The sequence below is a fragment of the Anastrepha ludens genome, chromosome 3 (genome assembly GCF_028408465.1).
Source record: "Anastrepha ludens isolate Willacy chromosome 3, idAnaLude1.1, whole genome shotgun sequence".
In the NCBI taxonomy this organism is placed as follows: domain Eukaryota; kingdom Metazoa; phylum Arthropoda; class Insecta; order Diptera; family Tephritidae; genus Anastrepha; species Anastrepha ludens.
The window spans coordinates 26,291,541-26,318,440 of NC_071499.1; the positions used below are offsets into that span (position 1 = coordinate 26,291,541).

At 35.7% G+C, this 26,900-nt stretch overlaps 1 protein-coding gene and 1 long non-coding RNA gene across 2 annotated transcripts in view; one reads left to right on the forward strand and one right to left on the reverse strand.

Moving 5' to 3' along the window:
• Positions 1-24,505, forward strand: LOC128857227 (receptor-type tyrosine-protein kinase FLT3). Its single transcript, XM_054092876.1, has 16 exons — positions 1-244; positions 4,754-4,781; positions 5,228-5,308; positions 5,367-5,449; positions 8,339-8,483; positions 8,573-8,753; positions 14,119-14,351; positions 14,451-14,503; positions 18,589-18,734; positions 19,382-19,421; positions 20,737-20,902; positions 23,022-23,176; positions 23,263-23,455; positions 23,521-23,656; positions 23,736-23,841; positions 23,917-24,505. The coding sequence occupies exons 1-16, from the start codon at positions 113-115 to the stop codon at positions 24,259-24,261; spliced, it is 2,223 nt and encodes a 740-aa protein (XP_053948851.1). The 5' UTR covers positions 1-112; the 3' UTR covers positions 24,262-24,505.
• Positions 23,843-26,900, reverse strand: part of LOC128857231 (uncharacterized) — a 4,258-nt gene continuing 1,200 nt past the window's right edge. Inside the window, exon 2 of the long non-coding RNA XR_008453904.1 lies at positions 23,843-24,228. This is a non-coding gene — a long non-coding RNA (uncharacterized LOC128857231). The remainder of the gene's footprint in view (positions 24,229-26,900) is intronic.

Below are 26,900 nucleotides of genomic sequence, written 5' to 3' on the forward strand. Positions count from 1 at the left end.
TACATTCAAGCAGCATTAATTTTGTTTTTATTATTTTTGTATTCTAGGAGGACTCATGAAATCATCCACATTAGCAGTTCACAGAGGAAGATGTGCTCCTAGTGCATGAAACATGCGTTCGAAACCCTTATTCATGCAGTGTATGACGTTCTTGCTGCTCTCTCTCTTAATGACTGCTGCTTTGCGCATAACAGAAACAGAATCTACGACAACGAGCACAGACGCCGGTGGCGCTCCCTCCAATGTAAATATTTGTGAATGAATAAAGGCAATATTGCAAAAAACGAAAACAAGAAACAACAAAAAAAACTATATATACGAGTATGCACACGCAAACGAACTTTTGCAAAGAAGCTCAGCCAAAGTCTTCAAGGAATTACATTCTTAATAAATCCTTTATAAATATATAGAGACTTGTAACATCTGGAACGAAGCTTAAAACATTGCATACTCCGTAATTTAGCTGTGCACATTTACTTAGGCCCGCATTCTCAATTGTTAATTAACTGCTTAACTAATCAAAATGTAATTGGTAGATGCTTAAAAAAGCAATTTGTCCATTGCTGGTTAGCGAAAATCTGTCAGTTAAGGCTATGCCGTAGCAAGTCGCAAAATGGCTTCTCGATCAGAAGGTCGCGAAGACCTGTCGGTTAAAAAATAATAATAAAAGAAAATGTTTAATAATTCTACTCAATTCAAAATATAACACTAGCAATAAAAACAAGGAACTTCTGCACTAACGGTACGGATACGTACACTTCCATGTCGAAATACTATAGACTGTTACGTCGGACTATACTTGTGCATGCATATATTACTTGCCCTAGGAATAGGCAGCGACCGTAGCCGAATGGATAGGTGCGTGACTACCATTCGGAATCCAGAGAGAACGTAGGTTCGAATTTCGGTGAATCACCAAAATGAAGAAAAAGTATTTGTCTAATAGCGGCCGCCCCTCGGCAGGCAATGGCAAACCTCCGATTGTATTTTTGCCATGAAAAAGCTCCTCATAAAAAATATCTGCCGGAGTCGGCTTGAAACCGTAGGCCCCTCCATTTGTGGAACAACATCAAGACGCATGCCACAAATAGGGAAAGGAGCTCGGCCAAGCTCCCAAAAAGGGTATATGCGCCAATTATATATGATATATACAGGGTCCGCCATATAACTTTACGGAATTAAAAATGCTATAAAAAAGAAACTACTCAATATTTTTCTAAACTGTTTTTTTTATTTTGAAGTACAATCCTTCCGGTTAATGATGGAATACAACTTCATTCATATGGCTGCCTCGGCTATCCATGCACCATCCCATACGTTCGGTCCAATTTTTCAACACATTTTCGATTGTATGCGGCTGTATTTCAGCTATGACATCGCGTATGTTGGTCTTTAGTGCATCAATTGTTGCTGGTTTGTTGGCATAACACTGGTATTTGACGGCACCCCAAAGATAATAATCCAACGGCGTCAAATCGCAGCTCCGAGGTGACCAAACGATGTCAGAATTTCGGCTGATAATGCGATCTTCGAAGACAGTGCGCAAAAGATTGATCGTAGCATTCGCTGTGTGGCAAGTACCGCCATCTTGCTGGAACCAAATGCCACTAATATCCTCCTCTTCAATTTCTCGGAAGAAAAATTCGTTAAACATGGCCCGGTAACGCTCTCCATTGACGGTTACGGCCATTTTTCGAAGAAGAATGGACCAAAGATGCCTCTCGACCAAAATCCGCACCAAACAATGACTCGTTGTGAATGCATCAGGTTTTCTGAGCCCCAAATGCGGCAATTTTGCTTGTTAACATACCTGCCGAGATAGAAATGAGCTTCATCCGAAAAGATGATTTTTCGGTAAAAACATTCTGCAACATTACCATGATTTTCAAAGTAATGTCGCAATGTTTCCCAGCGTTCTTTGAGCGTATACACAACCATTTTTGTTCAGTGGAAGAATAAAGCTAATTTTCTGTCAAATCAGATGACAGCTAAGTGTTACCATTCTTCAAATAATACCTAGTTCAAATCCGTAACGATAGATGGCGGGCCCTGTATATACAGTAACTCACAGCTTATTTGATGCAGCCAAAACAAATTATTAAAATATCATACATATTTCATGGTATTTTCATTACAGAAAAAAATCTTATATTTTTTATTGCTAAATAACATGTTTTATTTAATAACAAAAAATGTTTCTTTATAAGAAAGATATGGCAAATTAAAATAATTCAGTTACAGTTTTGAGGTCACAGCTTAAATGATGCACTACATTAAAAGTACACAAAAACATAAACACATTCATATTTCGATTTCATGATTACAGATAATACTTAGTTCAACTAAGTTAGTTGGGTATCCCTTTTGATTCAGAACAGCTCTTAATCGGGAATTCATAGATTCTACAAGTTTTGCTGTATAATCGGAACTAATTTCATTCTTCCTGCAGTGGCCGCTTCAGATCAGAAGCATTAGAACTATTGTGGTTTCTTGTCTTATTTTCCAGCACTGACCACAAATTCTCGGGTACTTTTTCCCCCGGGCCCGGAGTTTTCAGAGGGGCCCGGACTCGAGATTATACGTATTTATATGAATTAGACATCATTGGAAAGGGCCCGCATTTGCAATTTTCCCCCGGGTCCCGGATATGCTCTCTACGGCCCTGGGCGCAGATCTGCCCTTATCTATCCTGCTTTCGTGGCATAACCTTTCTATAATGTGCTGGACAGTTGAGGAACTAAAAGCAACAATTTCTGCAATTTCTTCGTTGGTTTTTCCCCTCTTTATAATGGCGAAGAACATCTTCCCTTTTTTCAAATGAGCTCCGTTTTCCCATTTTAAAAAATTTGAATTTTTTCAACTTTTCTTTACAAAAATTGTTTGAGAATGACTTAAGACGTTAAGCTAAACAGAGAAAAATACATTTCAAGTAACATTTTTTTAATATTGTATATCGGCCTATAATTTAAAAAGGGCTTGGCAGATCGAGACAGTGCTTTTTAAATGCTTTGACCGATATATTTAAAGGCCAGTTGGTTTTGAGTTGCATTTAATTTTATTGCTAGATTTTTTTTAGCTTATGTACTTTTTGAAAACAGCAAATCGCTGTTAGTCAATTTGAATTCAAATTGTAAATTTCAAATAAATTACCACAGTTTCGTAATTGACAAATTTTTGTTTGACAGATTGCTAAGAAAACGAAAAAAGTCGAAGGGCACTTGAGCTTAGAAGCATTTCCTTTTCGAATAATAATTACACTTTAGCCAAGAAAAAATTCAATTAATTAATATAATATTAAAATAGTTTAATTAATTTTTATACGTATTTTTTGGAATCGACTTCATAACCTGCCGCGGATCTCTTTTTATGCCTTCTATTGAAGTAGTAATTTGAGTTTTGGAAAGACAAAAAAGTCGCTCAAAAGGAGCCTTTAAAAATCGAACTGTTTTCGTCATTTATGTTGGGTGCCTTATTTTTGGTAGCCTGCTATTTCGTTTAGCAGCTGTTCTTCAGCCCTGGGACTGACAGTGAGCGCGCTCTTACATGAAATGAGAAAGTTTCGCATCTACATGGCGAAAAGATTTTTATCTTCTTAATCTAGCATCTTTGGCGCATCTAGTCATCTATGATTCAGATGGCAACGTGCAGATACTGGGTTGATTTTTTTTGTATGTAACCAACACAAATTCAATTTTGTCGAAACGTCCCAAGTGACGTCAGTAAATCAGCTGATAACTTCAAATTCGCTGACAGTCAATTGACGGTTTGATGTTGGCCACACCTTCTGAATTATTTTCACCATGAAATAAATTTATGGTTGTTCGCTGGCGAGGATGATAGGTTACCGGGCTTGGCCTTCAGCTAGGCTGAAAAACGAAATTGGGCGAGTAACTTCGGCTGCAACATCATTGGGTACTCAGCAGCAGAATTCTGCCCGCTCATTTCACACATATTCACATACTCATCTAATCAGTCGTCGTTCAGACGGCAATGATGCAACGTGATGAGAGACTGTATTGCATTATTTCGTAAATCACCAACACAATCTCAGTTTTTTCGTAAACAAACCATTGCCATGCCCTTAGTTATGTCAGCCAATCAGCTGATATCTTCAAATTCGCTGAGAACCGGTTAACGGCCTGATCTCGACAACACCTTCTGAGTTTTTTTCACCATGAAATTAATTCACAATGGAAATCTTATGACATGATTCGTTGTCGTGGTGAAAAATCCATGATGTTTGGAATTCACTCACCGAACGCCGAGTAACAACTATGTAAATATGTAGTAATTTTTACTAACCGTCTGCATTTTTTTTTCTTGAAATTTTGAAAATTCTTGTAATCGAACTTTTTAATCGATCAATTATTGTTACTGTTTGGACAGAAATTAGTCCTCATCCGACTCAATATAGCAATTTGTATATAGGCCTTCTAAATGCCTCTTCTTTTCGCCAAGCATTGGCAAGTGATAGCGCGCAGAGAAGTAGCGAATAGAAGAGGGCTTATATATAGAGTAAGATCGGGTATTGTGGGCTACTCTACTCTTGCTACTAAGTTTTTTTATATCGGCAAAAGTATTTCGTGTATATTCATTCAAATATCGGGAAACTTTGGCAGAGCTGGATGGCAGTGAATGATCTACCTCTGCGAGCCATGTAGACGGTCTCACCAAAGAGATCAGTTTACTTTGATACACACCTAGTATACCTGCATGTGCTACTTGGAATTAATTTTAAATCTTTTTCTTACAGCATTTAACACGTACGGGTGAAATAACAGGTAATTTTTATGTATAAATATTTCTATACAGTGGCGGTCACAATAATAACAGCGTGAAATATTTCAAAGTTCTAACTTTTTATTTATTTTTATTGAACTTTTTTTATATTTTTATAAAAATATAGTTCATACTACAACAAAAACCACAACACTGTCAAATAAAAGTATTTAAAAAAAATAACGCGAATTTTTAGCAACCTTAAACTGGTACAAAATTGACGATAAAGTTATGAATTTTGAGGAAAATTTGTTGAATTTTTTTTTATTATTAGTATTGAGTTTGAAACTATACAACTATATTTTTGTAAAAAAACTAAGTAAATATTCAGACCCTTTCAATACGACGCGCTACTATTTATGTGATCGCAACTGTACATAAAAATATAGCTGCATGAGTCCTTACGTTGATTTAGCCGTAATTGATTCAAATTCTTAATACTCCGCAGACATTGTCACGAATGTTACTTTGCACGAAAGAGGCGACATTGTACAAGTTTTAATTAGCTGGGCCGACAATATGCCAAAAGGTTAGTCCACTTTCGTTTTTAATAAATTCCGCATTTAATAATAAGTGCAAATCTACAGGTACTTCATATAATATTATTGTGACTGCACAAAATTCAACGGAATGCAGTGAACCTCCCTGCAGTGTCTATGGAATTATTAAAGTTAGTAAACTAATTTATGACTTTTCATTTATTTGCGTAGTAAAAAAATTGACGATAAAATCTTCAATGAATTGCGTATCACCTGGGGTTTAATTTCTGTAATTTTTTGAAGAATGTTGCTTACAACCAGGAAATGTGAACATACCTCAAATTAAAAATTATTATCGTTTTAAGTACAAGGTGGTGCAAAATTAATCATCCTATCGAAAGATTTATAATAATTTGTCGTACGTCGATCATATTTTACATTTGTGAATTAAACAGCTAAGGGATACGACCAGATATTCCACGACAGTCGGTTCTACGTTACCGCAACGACCCGGATGTACAGGGTTTGATTGAAAAGTAATGAGCCTTATTTTTTTTAAGCAGTTTTGTTAAAACTTTTGGCTTATAAAACTAATATTCTTCAAAATATGGCTCTTGAGCGTCAATACTCCGCTGGTAGCGGTCCCTCCACTGCAGGAAACATTTTTTAAACTCAACCGCCGGAATCGCGTTCAATTCGGCTGTCACAGTTTTTTGGATCGCCTCGATGGAGTCGCATCTCAAGTTTTCCGGTCACGATTTCCCGCACATTGTAATAAGTTAAATTTAACTCTTCACTGATCTCACGTAGACTAGCACGACGGTCAATGTTCAAAAATGCACGAATCCCGTTCACATCTTCGTCTGTTTGCGTCGACGAAGGCCTTCCAGATCGCTGTCGTCTTCAACGTCCTCCCGACCTTCCTTGACCGACCTGTGCCACCGTTTTACCTGGGCACTAGACAGAGATTGGTCACCATTGGTCCAGGGTACCTGTTTTGAGAAACTTATGCTCAATGCTCTTCAGCATAAGTTGCCGTTTCACGCTTCTTTTTTCGGATAATATCCTCCACGAAACTTGCGACGGCATTCCATTTTGCTTCGTCTAACATCATTTTCTCGATTATTTCTTTAGGTGGAAATACGCCAATACGAGTAGCTCGCTTCAGAGCTGTTCTCTCTATGTTCCACCTTTCGCATTTAAAGAAGGTGTGCTCCACATCATCATACTTAGTTTTCCCATTCCGCACAAATACTTGCGAAAGGATCCATGTCCGACTTATACAGAGAGAATATAAGAAAAAAGTACGGAAAGCCAAATTTGAATATTATAGGAATTTCTGTAGTAACGTCGAAGAAATGAGGGAAACAGCGAGACTTTGTAAGGTGCTGATGGTTCATACACCATTTCCAAATCGGAAACGTTTAATGCTCTACTCGAAGTCCATTTTCCGGGTAGTATAACTCTCTCTGAAGAAGAGAGTGGCATGAAGAATAACGGTAGCAACGGTGGAACCTCTAGGTACAGCTGGTATATTGCTAGTCGGATCCTGACAAAAGAATCGATAAGGTTTACCTTGTCTTCCTTTGAGAACTTTAAGTCCCCTGGACCTGACGGAATATAACCAGCAATGCTTAATAAAAGAGGAGACAGGCTGATTGAGGCCCTGAAAAGGATCTTCACAGCCTGTCTTGCATTTGGTTATATACCATCCCAATGGCGACGCGTAAGAGTAGTATTTACTCCGAAACCAGGAAAAGACTATTCCTTAGCAAAAAGTTTTAGACCAATCGAGTGGTGGAGAAACATATTGGAATGGAGGTATTGCCGAGAAGTCCACTTAGTAGAAATCAACACGCTTACCAGAGTGGAAAATCATGTGAATCAGCCTTTCACGATCTTGTTATCAAGATTGAAGCCGGGCTGGAAGCTGGCGAATACACAATGGGCGTGTTCGTGGACATTGAGGGGGCTTTTGATAATGCCACTTTCGGCACTTGGTCTTTCCGATGAAGTTAAATATCTAGGAGTAATCTTGGATAAGAAGCTGACTTGGGAGACACACGTTTCACTGAAGGTGAATCGCGCATTGAGGATTTTTCAGCAATGCCGTAGAGCCTTTGGTAAACCCTGGGGTCTGAAACCTGCTGTGGTCCTATGGATATACACGGAACTTATCAGAGCAATCATCACTTACGCTTCTGTGGTCTGGTGGCGACGGAGCATAGTTAAGTCCACAATCCAGGAACTATACAGGCTGCAAAGGAGTGTATGTTTATGCATCACGGGTGCCATGAGTACAACCTCTGGTGATGCCCTAAATGCTATGCTTGATTTATTCCCCCTGGATCTTAAGATACAACAAGAAGCAATAAAAGCAATGTGTAGACCCCATAAATATGGTTTCTGGCACGAAGATGGAACTTCGGGATACAGAGAAATCTTTAAGTTGCTATCTGAGCAGTATCCACTATTTTTGGCACCTAAAGATGACCTGATACCCACAGTTTCATTTGGAAGGTTTAAAAAAACGTGTAATGAGCTTGTGTCAGCTGACGTCGTATTCCACGTTTCACAACCACAAAGAAAAGTCCACTTTGCATTGAAGTGAAAAAATCGCAGTTTTGTGCGCCGTGAAATGTGTAATGCGTTCCAAATTGCTTGCAGGGATCAAATGCTGCCACAGCTTCCTTTATTCGGTTTTTGATATCATCGCTCGAACCTCCAGAGACCGCTATAACGCTATCTAAATAGCCGAAAGATTGTACATCTTTGAGATCGATAACATCCATTCGAAAATTTTCGTATTTCCCGGCTTTCTCAGCTGTTTCTCACACTGGTTGAATTTTCGCTGCCATATCAAGAAAGTTGTGGAGCAAAAGACAGATGTCATCTGCATAGTAAAGATCCAATTTGAATTTTGAACGCAACATCAACAGCTCTTATGCTAAACCACGTTCCCTTTGGTGATTTGTTGAGTTTGACTAACTTATTATATAATAAATATGACTACTAAGTATTTGTAAAAATGGAAAATCTTTGCAATATATTTATTAACGTACATTTATGCTCACACAAAGGATACGAAGCAGATGATTATACCAGAAAATCCGATGACGCAGGTGGACCAAAACGAGTGTGGTTTTATGTTTGGGTGCAATTATTCAGTGATAGTGGAAACATCGAACGCGGCGGTTTCACAGCGGGCGACTGTGTCGGTGCCATGTGAGTGTTTCAATGTGCCATTTCGTATAGATATAAATACACAAAGTATTACATAGTTAAATAATATCTAAAATACGTATTTCCCATAGATTGCATAAAGGAAGCCTGCTCCTGTCGGCATGCCAGAACACTGCCTAAAGTGATATCCTCCGTCAATATACCTAATAACGAGACTATAATTTATAACTGGTCAATAAAATATGAAAAAGGGGCGGACCCGGTTAAGTATAAGGCCAAGGATGCAAACGAGCACTGGACACTGTATTTAATGTGAGTTCTGTTAAGGTTTTCAAAATACAATGCAGAAAAATATAGTTGGACTATGACGAAAATGAAGTTGGCCCAATACAAATATCCAAGTACAAGTGCCTTAGAAACAAGTCTTATGAAAAAAAAATTAATTAAAATAATGCAAAAAATTAAATGGAATAAAAATAATGAAAAAAATAAAATAAAAGAAAACAAAATAAATTGAATTGAAATAAACTAAAGTAAATCAAAATAAAATAAATTAAAATGAAATGCAGTAAAATTAAATAAAATAAGGTAAAAATATATTAAAAAATGGAACCAAATACGATGAATTAAGAAAATTAAAAACAAAGAAATATAAAAAAATGGTATTAAAATGAAACGGAAAAAATAAGGCAAAAAATAAAATATAATTAAAAAATGTGGGAAACCAAAATAAAATTTAAATAATTCAAATAAAATAAAGTAAAATTAAATAAGACAAAATGAAATAAAATAAATTAAAATTAAATGAAGTGAAATAAAATAAAGAAATTTAAAAAAGCTAAAAGCAAATTTAAAATTATTAAAAAAAATTAAATTAAAATTAAATGGAGTTAAAAAATAATAAGATAAAATTAAATTAATTTAAAAAAGTTAGAAACAAAAATAAATTTGCCTAAAATGTGATAAAATAAATAATTAATGAAATGGAATAAAATGAAATTAAATAAAGTCAAAATGTATTAAAAAATGGAATCAAATACGATGAATAAACAAAATTAAAAAGAAAAAGAAAAACAAAAAATAATAAAAAGTGGTATTAAAATGAAACGGAAAAATAAGTGAAAAAAATTAAATTAAATTAAAAAATGTGGGAAACCAAAATAAAATTTAATTAATGTAAATAAAATTAAGTAAAATAAATTAAAACAAAATGAAATAAAATGAAATAAATTCAAAATAAATGAAGTGAAATAAAAACCTAAATTTAAAAAAGTTAAAAGCAAAACTAAACCATTTAAAAAAATTTAAATTAAAATGAAATGGAGGTAAAAAATAATAAAATAAACTTGATATTAAATCAAAAAAGTTAAAAATAAAATAAGTTCGAAAAAAAATTATATCAAAAATAAAGTTATTTTAATTTAAATAAAATAACATGTAATGAAGTAAAATAAAATAAAACTAAGAAAAAAATTTAAAACAATAAATAAAATAAGTTAAGATGAAGTGGAGATCAAAATAAAATGAAAAAATAGAAAAAAAATTTAACTTAGATAAAATAAAAGAAATGGAGTAAAATAAAATGAGACGAATTAGGTTAAAATAGAATGAAATGGAATGAAATAAAATTAATTCAAAAATAAGATGAAATAAAGTCAAATAAAATAATTAAAAATAAAATATATAATATTGAAATCAAAAATTAAATAAAACATAAATGAAATAAAATAAAAATGCAATAAAACCAAATAAAAAATGAAGTGAAATGAAATAAAATAAATTTAAATTACAATAATTTAAAATGAAGTAAAACAAAATATGAACGAGTTTAAAAAAAAATTAAAACTAAGATAAAATATACTAAAAAAAATAAATAAAAATGAAATGCAGTAAAATAAAAAAAAAAATTAAAAAAAAAATTAGAAACAAATATAAAATTAATTTAATTTAAATAAATTATTATTATCAAATAAAATTAAATTTAATAAAGTAAAATAAAAAATAATAAACTAAAACCAAAATAAATTAAAATCTGACTCCATTTTTTAAGATAAATTAAATTGAATAAAAAATTTTAAAACAAAAATTAAATAAACAAAAAAAAATATTTAAGTCAAATGGAGTCAAATAGGAGTTTTTTAATGGCAGAAATACATTCGGAGGTCTGCCATTGCCTGCCGAGGGACGACTGCTATTAGAAAAATCTTTTTTTTTTTTCGTTTTGGTTTTTCACCGAGATTTGAAATAAAATTATATTAAATAAAAAAAAAAAGAGGTTGTCTCTAAAGTCGGTTTACTGACGATAGTTTAACGTGATAACGTCATAAGAAAATACTGATTGAATGATTGCATTTTTCAAAAGAAAATTTTAATTTTAGTTGTTTGATAGATATTTTGTATGGATATAGAGAATGAGTTAACATTAACATAACATAATATACTTTAACATAACATAACATAACATAACATAACATAACATAACATAACATAACATAACATAACATAACATATCATAACATAACATAACATAACATAACATAACGTAACATAACATAACATAACATAACATAACATAACATAACATATCATAAAGCATTCACCAACAGCTTTCATTTGATACCCATATTGTACATACACAACCAAAGGTTACCCGGGTCCACATTTTGACCTATATCTCGAGACCCCAGTCACGTAGCGGCATGAAAAATACTCTGTACTAAGGCATTCACCAACAGCTTCAATTTGATATCCATATTGTACAAACACATTCTAGGCTCCACGTTTTGGTCTCTATCTCGATACCCTAGTCACGGAGCGGCATGAAAAATACTCTGGACTAAAGCATTCACCAACAGCTTCAATTTGATATCCATATTGTACAAACACATTCTAGGGTCCACGTTTAGGTCTCTATCTCGAGACCCTAGTCACGGAGCGGCATGAAAAATACTCTGGACTAAAGCATTCACCAACAGCTTCCATTTGATACCCATATTGTACATACACATCCGAAGGTTACCCGGGTCCACGTTTTGACCTATATCTCGAGACCATATCTACCAATAGGTATTCAAACTATACGGAAATCATCTTCAATACCTACTTAACAATGTGTGTAAGTTTGGTTTAATTCGGTTCAAAGACACGGCGGGTCCACGTTTTGGCATATATTTCGAGACCCTAGTCATCAATAGGTATGAAAATTACCCCGTATTAAAGCACTTATCAACAGCTTTCATTTGATATCCATATTGTACAAACACATTCTAGGGTCCACGTTTTGGTCTCTATCTCGAGACCCTAGTCACGGAGCGGATGGAAATACTCTGAACTAAAGCATTCACCAACAGCTTCCATTTGATACCCATATTGTACATACACATCAGAAGGTTACCCGGGTCAACGTTTTGACCTATATCTCGAGACCCTATCTACCAATAGGTATTCAAACTATACGGAAATCATCTTCAATACCTACTTAACAATGTGTGTAAGTTTGGTTTAATTCGGTTCAAAGACACGGCGGGTCCACGTTTTGGCATATATTTCGAGACCCTAGTCATCAATAGGTATGAAAATTACCCCGTATTAAAGCACTTATCAACAGCTTTCATTTGATATCCATATTGTACAAACACATTCTAGGGTCCACGTTTTGGTCTCTATCTCGAGACCCTAGTCACGGAGCGGATGGAAATACTCTGAACTAAAGCATTCACCAACAACTTCCATTTGATACCCATATTGTACATACACATCCGAAGGTTACCCGGGTCCACGTTTTGACCTATATCTCGAGACCCTATCTACCAATAGGTATCCAAACTATACGGAAACCCTCTTCAGTACCTCCTTAACAATGTGTGTAAGTTTGGTTTAATTCGGTGCAAAGACACGGCGGGTCCACGTTTTGGCATATATTTCCAGACCCTAGTCATCAATAGGTATGAAAATTACCCCGTATTAAAGCACTTATCAACAGCTTTCATTTGATACCCCTATTGTACATACACAACCAAAGGTTACCCGGGTCCACGTTTTGTCCTATATCTCGAGACCCCAGTCACGGAGCGGCATGAAAAATACTCTGTACTAAAGCATTCGCCAGCAGCTTCAATTTGATATCCATATTGTACAAACACATTCTAGGGTCCACGTTTAGGTCTCTATCTCGAGACCCTAGTCACGGAGCGGCATGAAAAATACTCTGGACTAAAGCATTCACCAACAGCTTCCATTTGATACCCATATTGTACATACACATCCGAAGGTTACCCGGGTCAACGTTTTGACCTATATCTCGAGCCCTATTTCCAAAATAAAATATAATCCATGTTAGTCGTGGAGGATGTAGCTTTCGAATGGTGAAAGAATTTTTAAAATCGGTCCAGTAGTTTTTGAGCCTCTTCATTACAAACAAACAAAGTTTTCCTCTTTATAATATTAGTATAGACAACATATCTTATAAGGTATATGGTAAATATTAAAATACATTTTTTCCTTCATATATAATAAAAAATTAATAATAATAACATTAAAACAACAGGTATTATTAACAAACTTGGTTTTATTTTAAATTCTTCAAGTGAATCAAATTAATAATAATCAATAAGAAACATATGCCAATACAAATACGTGAATTTATATATGTACATATGCGCATATACATACATATATACGCTCACTTAAGTAGGAGAGAGCAAGATGTCGAACGTTGCCGTTCGTTTGCTTTGTTTGCTTTGTCGTTCGTTCCGTGCTTTCGCTTGCAGTTCATTCAATGCAATGAGCAAGGTAACGACAAATGAGCAAGGTAACGGCAATGAGCAAGGTAACACTAATGAGCAAGGTAACACTAAAGAGCAAGGTAACACTAATGAGCAAGGTAACTACATATGAGCAAGGTAACACTAATGAGCAAGGTAACACTAATGAGCAAGGTAACGACACATTTTTTCGTGCGTGCAGCCTGTTAAAACGAATTATAAGACGTTATCACGTCAAAAATAATCGAAATTACATAAAATAAAATTAAAAAAAATCATCTTCTATTTGTTGATGACCTGAAACTTTACGCAAACAAAAAGCATAAGCTTTATGAGCTGATAGATGTCACTAAAGCTTTCAGTGATGACGTAGTAGTGTTACGTGTGTCATTTGTTGCGAAAATGCGTCTGTTATCATAACAGTCGAGATAAAAAATGCGCTTCTGCAGAATAAACTGCTCTAAGCTCGGAACTGAAAAATAAAAACGAAGGGGACGGTTGTTTAGATTCAATTGCAAGATTTTTTTTAGAGGAATAATCCGAGTTCTTTTAGCCAAATTCTCTTTAATACTCTCATAACCTAGTTCGTCAAATGTTAAGCTTTTGAAGTCGATGCTGAATTGATTTGAGTTGTATGCCTATGGCCACAGCATCCACCAACTCGTCGATATGCACCAAGGCGCGATTCGAAAAAAAACTTGTGCTCTTTAGACTACCCTGTATATTTGCATATGTGCGGAATCCCTGTAACCTTCAAGTTTTGTAACTTATTTGATAGCCTATCCAAAGCCTTTTAATCTGAAAGGTATCAAAACTTCTGCTCGATGTAAAAGTGGACTTATTTCTTTTATGTATTTTGGTATAAATTACATTTTTAAATAACTTCTTATCGTTTCGTAATTTTTATGTTATAGCATCAGCGAACAAACAAATCCCTCCCTCTCTTGGGGCGGACGACTCATACCACTTATAGAGCACTTTTACCCTATAAAAAATGTTTCGCTCCTTAAGGCCAAAGGCGGTATGCAAGGCGCCTTTAAAATAGGAATTCCAAAGCAATTAGTTTCTAAGGCGGCGCTCAAATTTCGTTCATATATAATTGACGATTTGCAATGTGGTGGTCCCGAAGGCTTCACAAAGGCAACAGGTAAAAATTAGCAACTACTGCTACGAGAATGCATTATATTTTATTCAATAATTTATAATATATGTATGCAATTATGTGTTAATTTTGTTATTATTGCAGTGCCGGATTTTTCAAAAGTTATTGAAGGCATGGAGACTACTGACTTCGATTTGGTAAGTATAGGGAAAAGATAATGCAACACTTCCACAATTGATAATATAGTAATTTTAACATTTTATACGAGGGTCGTTTGGAAAGTCCGTGCAAAGTCAGAGAGATATGGCACTACTGGCGTGTATCGAGCTTATGTTTAGTTACTATCATCTCTAGGAAGAACACACACCAAGTTTCAGCCAGATCAGTATATTTCTTAGTGCTTGGCCTTCGTTTGAATTGAGGAAGTCGAGTGATTTCCTGCTCCATCACAACAACACGCCAGTTCACGCATCAGCAGTTGTGGTCACACAATTAATGCAAATAGGATTCCAACTCATTCCAAAACTCCTCTCTTCTTCAGACTTGGCTTCCTTGGATCCCTCGGACTACAGGGTCCGGCATTCTAAGTGTAACCAATTAAAAAGGCCATAAATTTAGTTTAGAAAAATACTTTTATTCAATTCCAAGTAAAAAATGTGTGAAAATAATACAAAATTAAGAAACAATTTACTTTTGCTCGATATGACCACCTTTTGCCTTGACTATGGCCTTGAGACGGTCCAGAAACGAATCGCAAGGTGCCCAAATGTGATTTGCAGGTATTTTGGCCCACTCGCGGACAATGACTTTTTTAGTGCCTCGAGACTGGTGAATCTTTTAGTTCGGACCTTCCTCTCCAAAATGGCCCAAAGAGAGCAATCCATCGGATTCGCGTCTGTTGAGAGCCGATGATGCCCGTGCATCAGCTGCGCGAGCGGTCTGAAGTTGGTTACACTTCGAGTGCCAGACCCTATAGTATTTGTTCCCAATTTTTAGAAATGACTGATGGGAAAAACAAATTTATTCAAACGAGGAGGTGATAGCAGAAACGACTCCAGACTTTCAGACTTAGATAAATCCGATTATTTGGAAGGGGTCAAAATCTAGAATGTCGTTGGACGAAGTGTATTAGTCTAAAAGGAGACTATGTCGAGGTTTACCTTAAACAATTAAGTAATTTTTATTTTTGCACGGACTTTTCAAACGACCCTCGTACACAGTTGTTTTCATTAGTAAAGTAGACAATCACTTCCAATTTTAAAATATTCTTAGACGTCAGGAAAAAAAATTGGTTTAGCGCTTCCTATATTTGATTACTTTATTATAGTGAGCTGCTACCTCATGTATGGCATATCAGGCTTGACCGCGATCCGACGATTGGGAGCTTCTAATGAATTTAAGGATTTCCTCCGGCTTTTTGTTTCATATCAGTAATGATTTTCGAGTCGCATCCCTTAGGTGTGCCAGTCTTCATCTCACGAGAGCTGCACATTCGCAGAGTTGTAGAGTTTTATCGTCCAGCTTGCTTCTTGCTTGAGGCTTCTTTCTGCTAATCCTAGTCTTCTGAAATGATACTCGTAACTAAGGTAACAACGTCCCGTGTAGCATTCACCAAGCGTTCTAAGAGTCCTTTCAAACTAGATTTTATAGCACATTTGATGCTCTTTTAGAAGGAAGGATGCATTTTGCTTGCCTCTGTCCTGGACCTTCCACCCAGTGTCATATAAATTCCCTGTGCTCCCAGTCGTTTACAATTGACTTTGTGTGATCTCTGGTTTATAGAAATTTGATGTAGTGCTTAATTTCGCGGCCGCCGTAGCCGAATGGGTTGGTGAGTGACTACCATTCGGAATTCACAGAGAGAACGTAGGCTCGAATCTCGGTGAAATACCAAAATTAAGAAACAGTTTTTTCTAATAGCGGTCGCCCTTCGGCAGGCAATGGCAAACCTCCGAGTGTTTATCATAAAAATATTTGCCGTTTGGAGTCGGCTTGAAACTGTAGGTCCCTCCATTTGTGGAACAACATCAAGACCCAAAAAGGATGTACGCGACAATTATATACATATATATAAATGTAATAGAACCAGCTAGACGTTCTTCCGTATTTCTGGGGTTTTTGGGAACAGCAAAGCATCCTTAATGTGTTTAGATGTTATTATTGAGACTTCAGAGTACCTAACACTGCCTTAAAGTGTGACAAAATGCATATATTGTAAATCTTCATAGGCATTCTCTGCCAAAAATTTCACGGCGGAGGATCTCCACTAGAAATACTGTGTGATAGGCTCCCAGTCGTACCATCCGCTCCACTTCAGGTGCAATGTATGGATGATCTGTCTCCCAGGGTGCCTGATCTAAATTAGATACATTGAAGTTTCTGAACACCTTCAGCGTAGAAGTTATTGAATAAACGAGGCCAACACCATGGTAAATCAGCTGAGTTGTTTTTTTCTTTCGGCGCCTCCATGTGGCTGTCAGCTCAGAATGAAACAAGGGAATTCACTATTTGTTTTCTAGTTTCCCAATACTTTGCTTTGACAATCAAACAGACAGAACATTGTTGTTGATCTAGTGCCACCACCTTTAATGAATGCGCCTTGTGAATAACATATTTGTCATACAGGATTGTTTATGAATCTCCTTGGCTATTCGTGAGTTGCTGAGTTACTTCGACTGACAAACTCTTAAAGTACTAAATAAATAAGTTTGAATGAAAAAATTCCAAACAAGGCAGAGAGAAAGACAATTTTCACATTCCGCTGGGTATTTTTGGCCATTTATATTTAAGAGGTGGACACCACCCACACCTATCCTCACAAAGCCCAGCTTCTTTCCTTACATGACAAAGGAAGTTTTCCTCGACAATAACGCTTTGGTATGGCAAACGCGAAGTACAAGCTGCGACGTAGAAAATTTGCCATTAGTCACCTATGAAAGAATAAATAAAAGCATAGGTTGTTAGGTCTCAAGTCAAACACGGCCTCAATATGACCGGAAACGCGAAATATGGACAATCTGAAAAGGAAAGATGTATTATATCTAGTGGCATCAGAAGCCTAACAGATCAATGTTTAATAGGAAATATGCAGAAATGCTGGGCATGGCTTTTCGAAGATGCTGCAGAAAACCCAAGAATAACGACGAGAAGCCAAAAATTCTTCATATTCTCTGTTACTGTCCCACAGATTATGCAAATATGAGAACGTATTTTTTTGATACTCTGAAGGAGGGGGCAGATAATGATTTAAAAGGTCTGATAAAATTCATTAAGAATACCAAATTGTTCAGCAAGAGGGACCCGCTAGCAAAACTGTGGTATCACAATGGACTTTTGGGCCTTTGACCTAAGTTTGCCGCTGTCTCCGGGTAATCACTAAAACCTTCCCAAATCTATAGAAGGAAAACCTAAGCCGGTCGTTTAAATTTTAAGCTTTAAGGGGGTAGTATGGTATTTTTTTTTTTTAATTTTTTTTTTTTTTTTTTTTAAATTATTCTATAACATCTTAAGATTATTGTGTGAAAGTTTGAAGTGCATTAGAGTAAAATTGACAAAGACACAAAGGATTAAGTATCTACCTCTCCAACCGGATTTCACGCTGTAAAAATCTTCACAAATCTTTAAACGCGTTTTTCTCACACTTGCCTTTTTTACGGTCGGTGTCCACTGTAGATTCATATCTACTGCACCGATTCTTTTCAAATTTGGTTTTTTTGTTTCTTTACTTTATTCACGAGGTAATGACGTCGAGTTTTTTTTTTTTTAATTTTGTCATATTTTAAAACAACAAAGTTTTCAAGTTTTTTTATGAAAAATCGGTGTTTTGACTTCAAAGCGCTTTAAAAAATTGAAAAAAAAAAAAAAATTCGACGTTGTTACCTGCGAAACTTTATTAGCTGATGAAATCAATTTGGTTTTTTGATTTTAGTTGATCCCGTAATGAGTTCTGAGGGACACCGCAATAAAACTTTTTTATGAGACGTCCGCGAAGATTCGCTGCCACCAACTCATTTCTTCATAAAAATCAATGAAAATTTCACACAATATTCTTTAAATATGACTTTATAATGAAGTAATTTTAAAATTTTGAATAAATCAACTGTGTCGACAAAAAAAATTTCGAAAAATATGCTTGTTTTACACCGAATTAACCATACTACCCCCTTAAGTAGTTAGAACGGCAATGAAAATGCACGAAGCTTCGAAGCAACTTTAAAATTTTCCATACAAATTTGGACATCACTAAATTATATTATATACACATTTTTCAAAATTTCCACAGGGCATAGCGTTAATTATTCTCAGCGCGCTTTTCCTTGCCATCATCGTTTTGGCATTGACAATTTGTTGCTGGAAGCGCAGAAAAATGGCGAAATTTCACGATGGTGTTTTGCAAAAGGACGAAAATTATTTATCCAGCATGATCGAGTGAGTATTGGTGGTATTGATAGTATTTTTTAAGGACATATTTAGCGCGTTTTCTTGGGTTATTCAACTCAGTATTCCGATAAATTTCTACCGGAACCATCCCTCATGGGTGAGGGGTAGTACTGATATAAGACTTCTGTTTTGGTAGGAATAATAAATATAATTATGTATGTATATGTGCGGCCGCCGTAGCCAAATGGCCAGCTATTCGTGAAATTTGCAAGTTTTACTGGTTTTCTGTTCGTTTACTATTTTTTAAATTTTTCTCTTTTAGAGAGAACAGGAAATTGCTGTGCCAGAATTTTGTTGCAGGATCATGGTTTTATTCGGCATTTTTAATTAGAATTTCGAGCAAAATTTTGATATGGATTTTTATTTCTTATTAAATCATTTCACAATTAATAATTGGTCGTTCATCCTTTAGTGGGTGTTTGGCAAAGCCCTACATCTGTAGTATGCGTCTGGATGTTGTACCACATAGACTTGTATGTTTTCCGAAAAATTAAAATCTTTTTCATTTTAATTGTAAATTTTTTCATTTAAAATTTTAACACCTCGGTAGAAAATTTTTCTAAATTTCGATAAAATAATTTGAAACTACGTTTTTGAAAACAGTAACTAAAATAATTATTTCGTTTTCATTTCAGGATGGAAGACAACATCAACTACGTCGATAAATATGTAGAGGTAAGAAAATTGAGAATACAGTATTTTCCGGATATAAGCGTTGTCTAAAATGCACTAGATTCGATGCTTGCAAGCGAATAGTGTTTATATGAAAATCCCTATTATAAGCCCTGACTGTGCGTATATGGAATTAATCCTCGGTTAAAAGCTTTACCCAATACAACTAACTGAATGAAACGAACGACTACTTCGATAAGCTAAAAAAAATTTCATTTTCATTTTCAAAACAAGAACAAATTGAAATCCAATTTATTGAAAATAAAAAAATAAATAAATTTAAAGAGCAGAGCGATCAATATAAAGTACAGTTATAATGAATTTTGGTTCATTCATTGGGTTCTACTTATTTATACTACGTACGGATTCGCCGATGTGCCGTCTGAATACTCATTGTGGCGAGGCCGAAATAGTATTGCTCAATATTAGGTCTGTTCATGAAACAAATAGTTTGTATGGTTGTTGCAATTATCACATTTTGGAGTCCATGTACCGAAAAAACTTGCAAGGTAGGGGAAATTGAGAGAGAAAAAGTGCATTTCATTTTGAGGGGAAGTTGCAAGTTTTTACTGTATACATTTGTACTTATAGGAGTTTGCAAGTGAGAAAAGCAGCTGATCGCAAAGTAAAAATAAACGCGAATTAAAATTTGCGAATCGCAATTGCTAATGAAATATTCTTCATCTGGCAGCGATGATGAAATGGAACAAATTATTGTGGACAAAATGAAATCATCTGATTCCGAAGAGCGTTATTTTGAATTTTATGTGCTTTATTTTTATTTTTATTTAATACGTGGTAGCTAAAGTGAAAAATTTTTGAATTCCTGTGACTTTTCCTGCCAACAATTCAATCAGCTTCGCAAAACTTGCAAATTCTTACTGGTTTAGCGTTCATGTATTTTTTTTTATATTTTTCTCTTTGAGAGGGAATTCTCCGAAATTAAGTTACCGGCAAGTTACGGGATAATTTTTAGATTAATCTAAAGCATAAATTGAATTAATTTCAAGCATAAATTTATTTGTAGTGATAAGTGAAAAATTAAATTTCAGTGCTATAAGCGGGAAGATGACAAATTTTTCGTTGCTTGTAAGCGGGAAATACACTAATAAAAAATTATATAAAATTTGCGTTATATGTATCGCAATTTGCGTAATATTTTAATAGAGAAATTTTTGGCGAACTTTCATTGAGAAGATTACTAAGCAAAAATATAAATTTGAAAATTAAGAGAAAATTAAATTTATAACTCATTGAATGCGTTAAAAGAAAAAGTTGCTTATGTATGGACACATAGAAATCTTATCATTTTTGTTAGGAAGCCCAAGCAAAAGGCCTGGCTGATGTCTTCGAAATACCGCACAGTGCTATACACATTGGTCCGGAAATTGGCGAAGGAGCATTTGGCCGTGTTTACAAAGCCGTTGCAGTAAACTTGCGACGAATGCGAGGCAGTCATGTGGTAGCTGTGAAACAATTGAAAAGTAAGCTCTAACGACATACACACATACCTGCATTCTGTCAAAAAAGTACCGGGAATTGTTCAATAAAACGCAAAATAATTGTTTAATCATCAAAATTTATTTTGTCGCCTTCAAAATGGGATCCATTCGAAGCAATACTCCCATGCCAACGATTAGTGCAGTCATCAAAGCACCTTTGAAACACATTTGAAGATATCTTCTCCTTCAGCTCTTTCAGCGAATTCTCCTTAATGGCCTTTATGAACTCAAAGCGGCGTCCGCGGAGTGGAAATTTAAGTTTATTTAAGAAAAGGAAAAAGTCACAGGTCGCTAAATCCGGTGAATAAGGTGGTTGTTCGATGATATTTCTCGAGTTTTTGGTCAAAAAAGTGTTCACAATATGAGCCTTGTGAGACGGTGCGTTATCATGGTGCAAGATCCATGAGTTTTCTTTCCACAAATTGGGCCGTTTCCTACGCACAGTCTCTCTTAAACGTTGCATAATTTCCAAATAATATTCTTTATTTAGCATGACTTTAGACTGTTCACTATACAGGACTAGTTTACTGGGGCGGCAGCTCTTAGTCAAGAAAAACCCGAGCCATTCCGGTAACGTAGAACCGGCTGCCATGGGAATGCTAAGGAGTATAACAAACTGCTCAGCAAGCAGTTCCTGTTAGGGTGCTACCGAAAGTTACACCCTTGCAGACACCTGCTTGAGCCAGAGCCGCCTCCCAGGAACGTCAGCAGACACCTACTACACTACGCCGGCGAGATCCCGGATAAAACAACCAGACACTTACTGGACCAGACAGAGTTTAGACATTTAACGACATTCACCGGGAGACTGTTGCCACCTTCATAAGCTCCCGTCCAGTGAATGCCGTAATCGGAGTCCAACCACCACCTATTGCAGATGAAGAGCTCCAGTTTCCCCGTGAGACCCGCGTAACACTGGCACAATTACGTTTTGGATACTGTAGCAGGTTAAACTCCTACTTATCCAGAATTGACCCCGACATACCAAACATATGTCCGGCATGTGAAGGCACCCCGCTCGACACTAACCACCTTTTCACATGCCCTTTAAAACCCACTCATCTAACACCCCTTCTCCCTCTGGATGATGATTTTCCAGCACCATTTCCTTGACTTTGTCGACGTTTTCATCCGTTGAAGACGTTGATGGGCGACCAGATCGGGGCAAATCTTCTCTGAGTTCTCGGCCCTCTGCAAAAGCCTTATACCACTCGTGGGCCCGTGTTTTTGATAAAGCACTCTCGTCATAGATTTCAGCAACATTTTCAACGATTCGGCACACGAAATCTCGTTCAAAACACAAAATTTAAGACAAATTCTTTTTCAATATTTTTGTCCATAGTCAAAATCGCAGAGCACACCTGCGGTTGACTGATATAATTAAATGCCAAAAACAAGCTAATTGACAGCTCATGCTCAAACTCTGTGATACTATAGAGGACAGTTGTAGGTACCAATAGAAGAATGCTATTTTTTAATATATTGTAAATGATCGGATGTTTATTTCATTATAAAGAGGAAGGTATGCCGTTAATAGTGGAAAATAACATCAGGCAAATTACCACCACGACCACGCTTTTAGGACAATATCCTTTTCATGAAATTTTCCATAACGGAATCGCAAAGTAGCTGCCCCATGTCCTCGATATCCTCACGAATTCCATCTTTGAGGTTTTAAATCGACCCTGGGCTGTTGGCGTAGACCTTCTCTTTCTCGTGGCCCCAAATAAAAACGTCACAAGGTGTTAAATCACATTATCTCGGTGGCCAATTGTGATCACCTCTTCGAGAGATAACATGGTCCGCACACTTTTCCCGTAAGAGATCAATGGTTTCGTTGCTTGTGTGGCACGTAGCGCCGTCTTGTTGAAAATAAACGTTGTTCAGATCAATATCATCCAATTTCGGCCATAAAAAATCGTTAAGAATCTCTCGGTAGCGCAATCCATTCACCAATTACATCTGTTATTGGGAAACCCTTTACTTGTATGCGTAACGCGCGCTTTTTGAATGAACAATTCCCGATATTTTTTTGACAGAATGTAAAAATCATTGGAATAAGCAACGTACAATTTACACAAAATCAAAATTTTTTTTTCAGAAAATCCCACTTCGGATGAAGTAGCGGAGTTTTTGAGTGAAATCGAAATGCTGAAAGGTGTGGGCACGCACAACAACATTGTTTGCTTTTTTGGGTGCTGTACCATACGCCCACCATATCTTATGATCATGGAGTTTGTAGGCCGTGGTGATTTGGTAAAATACTCGTATATGAATGCAACTTCATTTAGTTATATTTAAATGCCTCGTGTAATAAATTCGTAACTGGGTTTCCTTTGCAGTTGACTTACCTCCGCACGGTGCGCCAAGCATCCGCAAAAGTTAAAGCGAATGGCAGTGTGAATAATTATGCGAGCTGCAATCAGGCACAGCCTGATAAGCCGAAAGTGAAATACATAGAATTAAAATTATCAACTCAAACTTTGGACAGTGAAAGTGAAACTGAACGCCAGCCAAAAGCATCCGTCGCAGAGAGTTAGTCAGAAATATGCTATGCGTAGTAAAAGTACCAAAAATTATTAAAATATTTATTCTTGCAGCTACTTACACAATTGTCGATGACGAGGATTACAACGAAATATTTGAGTATATTTTAGACCACAAAGAACTGCACAATTTTGCACTACAAATTGCTAATGGCATGCGTTTTCTAGAAGAGCAGGAGATTACGCATAGGTAAAGTCCAATAAAATGTTTTATTTTTCATAATTTATTCACAACTTTTTTTTTTTTTTATAATCCTTCAAATTCCTAGAGATTTAGCAGCGCGCAATGTGCTCATAGACAACCACAAAACTTTGAAAATATCTGATTTTGGTCTATCTCGCCACGGTATCTATACCAACACAAAAACTCGAAAGGTTCGCATTTATGAGATTTTATTGCGTAAATGAAAAAAATAATGCATATTCAAATTTACCTATTCGCAATTAAAGCTGCCATTGCGTTGGCTATCCATTGAGGCGATTCGTGACAATGTTTACTCGAACAAAAGCGACGTGTGGGCATATGGCGTCGTTTTGTGGGAGATAGGCACCCTGGGCGCCTCGCCATATCCGACCATCAGCAATCACGAACTAATCCCGTATTTGTTGTCCGGCAAAAGACTGGAGAAACCAGAAATATGCACCGATCAGGTTTACGCTATGATGTTGCAATGCTGGGATGAGAATGCGGAGGAGCGACCCAACTTTGCCGAGCTCTACAAGGCTCTAAGTCCTCGCGCTACTTATGTTGATATTAACAGTCTGAGTGATGATTACGTTTTTCCACCGATTTAATAATTAAATTCAATGTATAAAAATAAAAATATTACAATATTTGTAAATTAGTCTAAGTATTATAGAAATATATATGTATGTATGTACATATGTTTGTATACATATTCATATGGATATTAGCGCAAGGATGAAATGCCTAATGTAAGTTCATGTAAAGTACTTTCATAAAGTTTTTATGTGATGTGTATTAAATAGAAAATAAGAAAGTTTTATAGTGTAAGAATTGTTTTATGAAGTTATATTTGTTACAATTTAAGATCAAAATAAAGAGCAAAACATTTGCTTAAGGTACTTGACCACCTTATAAGTTTCAAAAAATTAAATTTTTTTTTTTACATTTTTTCAATCCTTATACTTTTAAAAATCATCACCTGAAACTGTTTTTTTAAATTCGAATTCTAACAAAGTGAAATCAGTGAAAATGTGCAGGCGCATCCTGCACTCATTACTTGCTGACTCAGCGGAAAGAAAATAGCAAGTTTTAACTTTAAACGCGTTTTTCCAGAAATTACTTTTTTTCGAATGGCGGACACTTTATCTCCGAAACTGCTTAGCCGATTTTAATGATTTTGGTCTTGTTTTATTTGTTAAGATGTTTTGTATGCCAATTTACCACATTTTGCAAAAAAAAAGTTAATAAAGTATTGCTTTTTAAGCATAACATTGTGAAAAACAGGGGTGTTTTCTTAACTTTTTTTCAAACATCCGCCATTTTTTTATTATTTTTTTTTTTGTCAGTTTGTGGTAAATTCTCACGCAAGGAACCTTCCTTTTGAAAATTTTGTTTCTCTCTTTTGTTTTAGAATTACCATTTCTAAGATTAACTGCCCGCCGCAAGACATGATTTTCTTCAGGCCTCGACTTTGGCGCCTCCTGGATATATGTTAAAAAAAGAAATTTTAATAAATCAATTTTTTTTTTGTATTATATAAGCTCTAAATAAAAATTTAAAAAAAAATTTATTTTAATATATTATACAGAACATGAAAAAAAAATTATTGAATATGTTGTACTTTTTAGCTTTCCAAGGTGGTCAAGTACGTTAAGTAAGAGCAAATTAAGTATAAAGTTCAAACGAACACTTAGATTGTTTTATTTTAAACTTAAACGAGCGAGCAAGACACATAGGCGAAAAAACAAAAACAAAAAAAAAAAAACAAAAACATAAAACCAAATTCTAACTTATATAGTTTAACAATTTTATGAGATCGTCTCAATAATATATCTTAGGTCTGTTCATGAAGCATATAATTTGTAACAACTGCTACAAACTATCAGGTTTTGGTGTTCATGTATCCTAAACAAATCCTCAAAGTAGGGGAAAGTGAGATGGCAAAATAACCTGTCATTTTGAGGGGAAGTTGCAAGTTTTTGCTATATAAATTTTTACTCACACGAATTAAAATTTGCGAATTGACCCAAAGTTCTACATTTAAAAAAAATAATTAAGGGGACAGATATCTGTAAGCGGCCATATTTTCCCTGATTTTCATTAAAATTATTTAAAATGAAGAAGTCAATATATTTTTTCCAAAATTGGCATATAGTTTATTTATACATTAAATAATATAATTTTCTTTTTATTTTAATCATTTAAAATGTAAAGGGTGGTTAAATTTCAAGGGTCGATGTTGAATGTGAACCACACTTAAACGTCAAGCTTTTTCTGCATTTCGTTTCACATTTTCCAATTTCAGACTAACTCAATTTGAATCATGGAAAGATACACAATCGAGCAACACGTTAAAGTTATTCAGGCTTGAAAACGGGCGTTCGAAGAAAATCATCTTCAGTGATGAGGCACATTTTCACCTTAGTGGATTCGTCCATAAGCAGAATTGCCGCATTTGGGCGAATGATAATCCAAGAGTGATTGCCGAAAAACCAATGCACCCACAAAGAGTGATTGTTTGGTGCGGTTTATGGGCCGGCGGCATCATTGGGCCGTATTTTTTCTAAAATAAAGCCGGTCAGGCAGTTACTGTGAATAGTGTTCGCTATCGTAAGATGATAACGAACTTTTTATGGCCCGAATTGGAAGGTATGGATGTGGACGACATGTGGTTTCAACAGGGCGGTGCCACTTGTCACACAGCTAACGAAACCATGGCTCTTTTGCGCGAAAAATTTGATCGCCGAATAATCTCACGTCGCGGCGATGTCAATTGGCCGCCAAGATCATGTGATTTGACACCGTTGGACTTCTTTCTTTGGGGTTATTTGAAAAAAAAGGTGTACGTCGATAAGCCAGCAACAATTCAAGAGCTTAAGGATGAGATAATTCGGCACATTAACGGCATAGAACCTCAATTATGCCTCAGCGTCATCGAAAATTTAGACCATCGGATGGAGGTGTGCCGCCGAGACCGCGGCGGTCTTTTGACCGATATTTTGTTCCATACGTAATTGAGCCATACCAATATTATCATAATAAGGAGAGATGATAATAATTTAAAAAAAAATTGTATTTTATTCAAAATCAACACCGGCCCTTGAAACTTAACCACCCTTTACATACCACGTGGCGTTCTTAAATGCCACATTCAGTTTATGGCAAAATGTGGAGTCAAGTTTGCTGTAGACCACCTCAGAGTAGGTAATGAGAGGCAAAATTAGCTGGAGAACTAATTTGCGCCTCG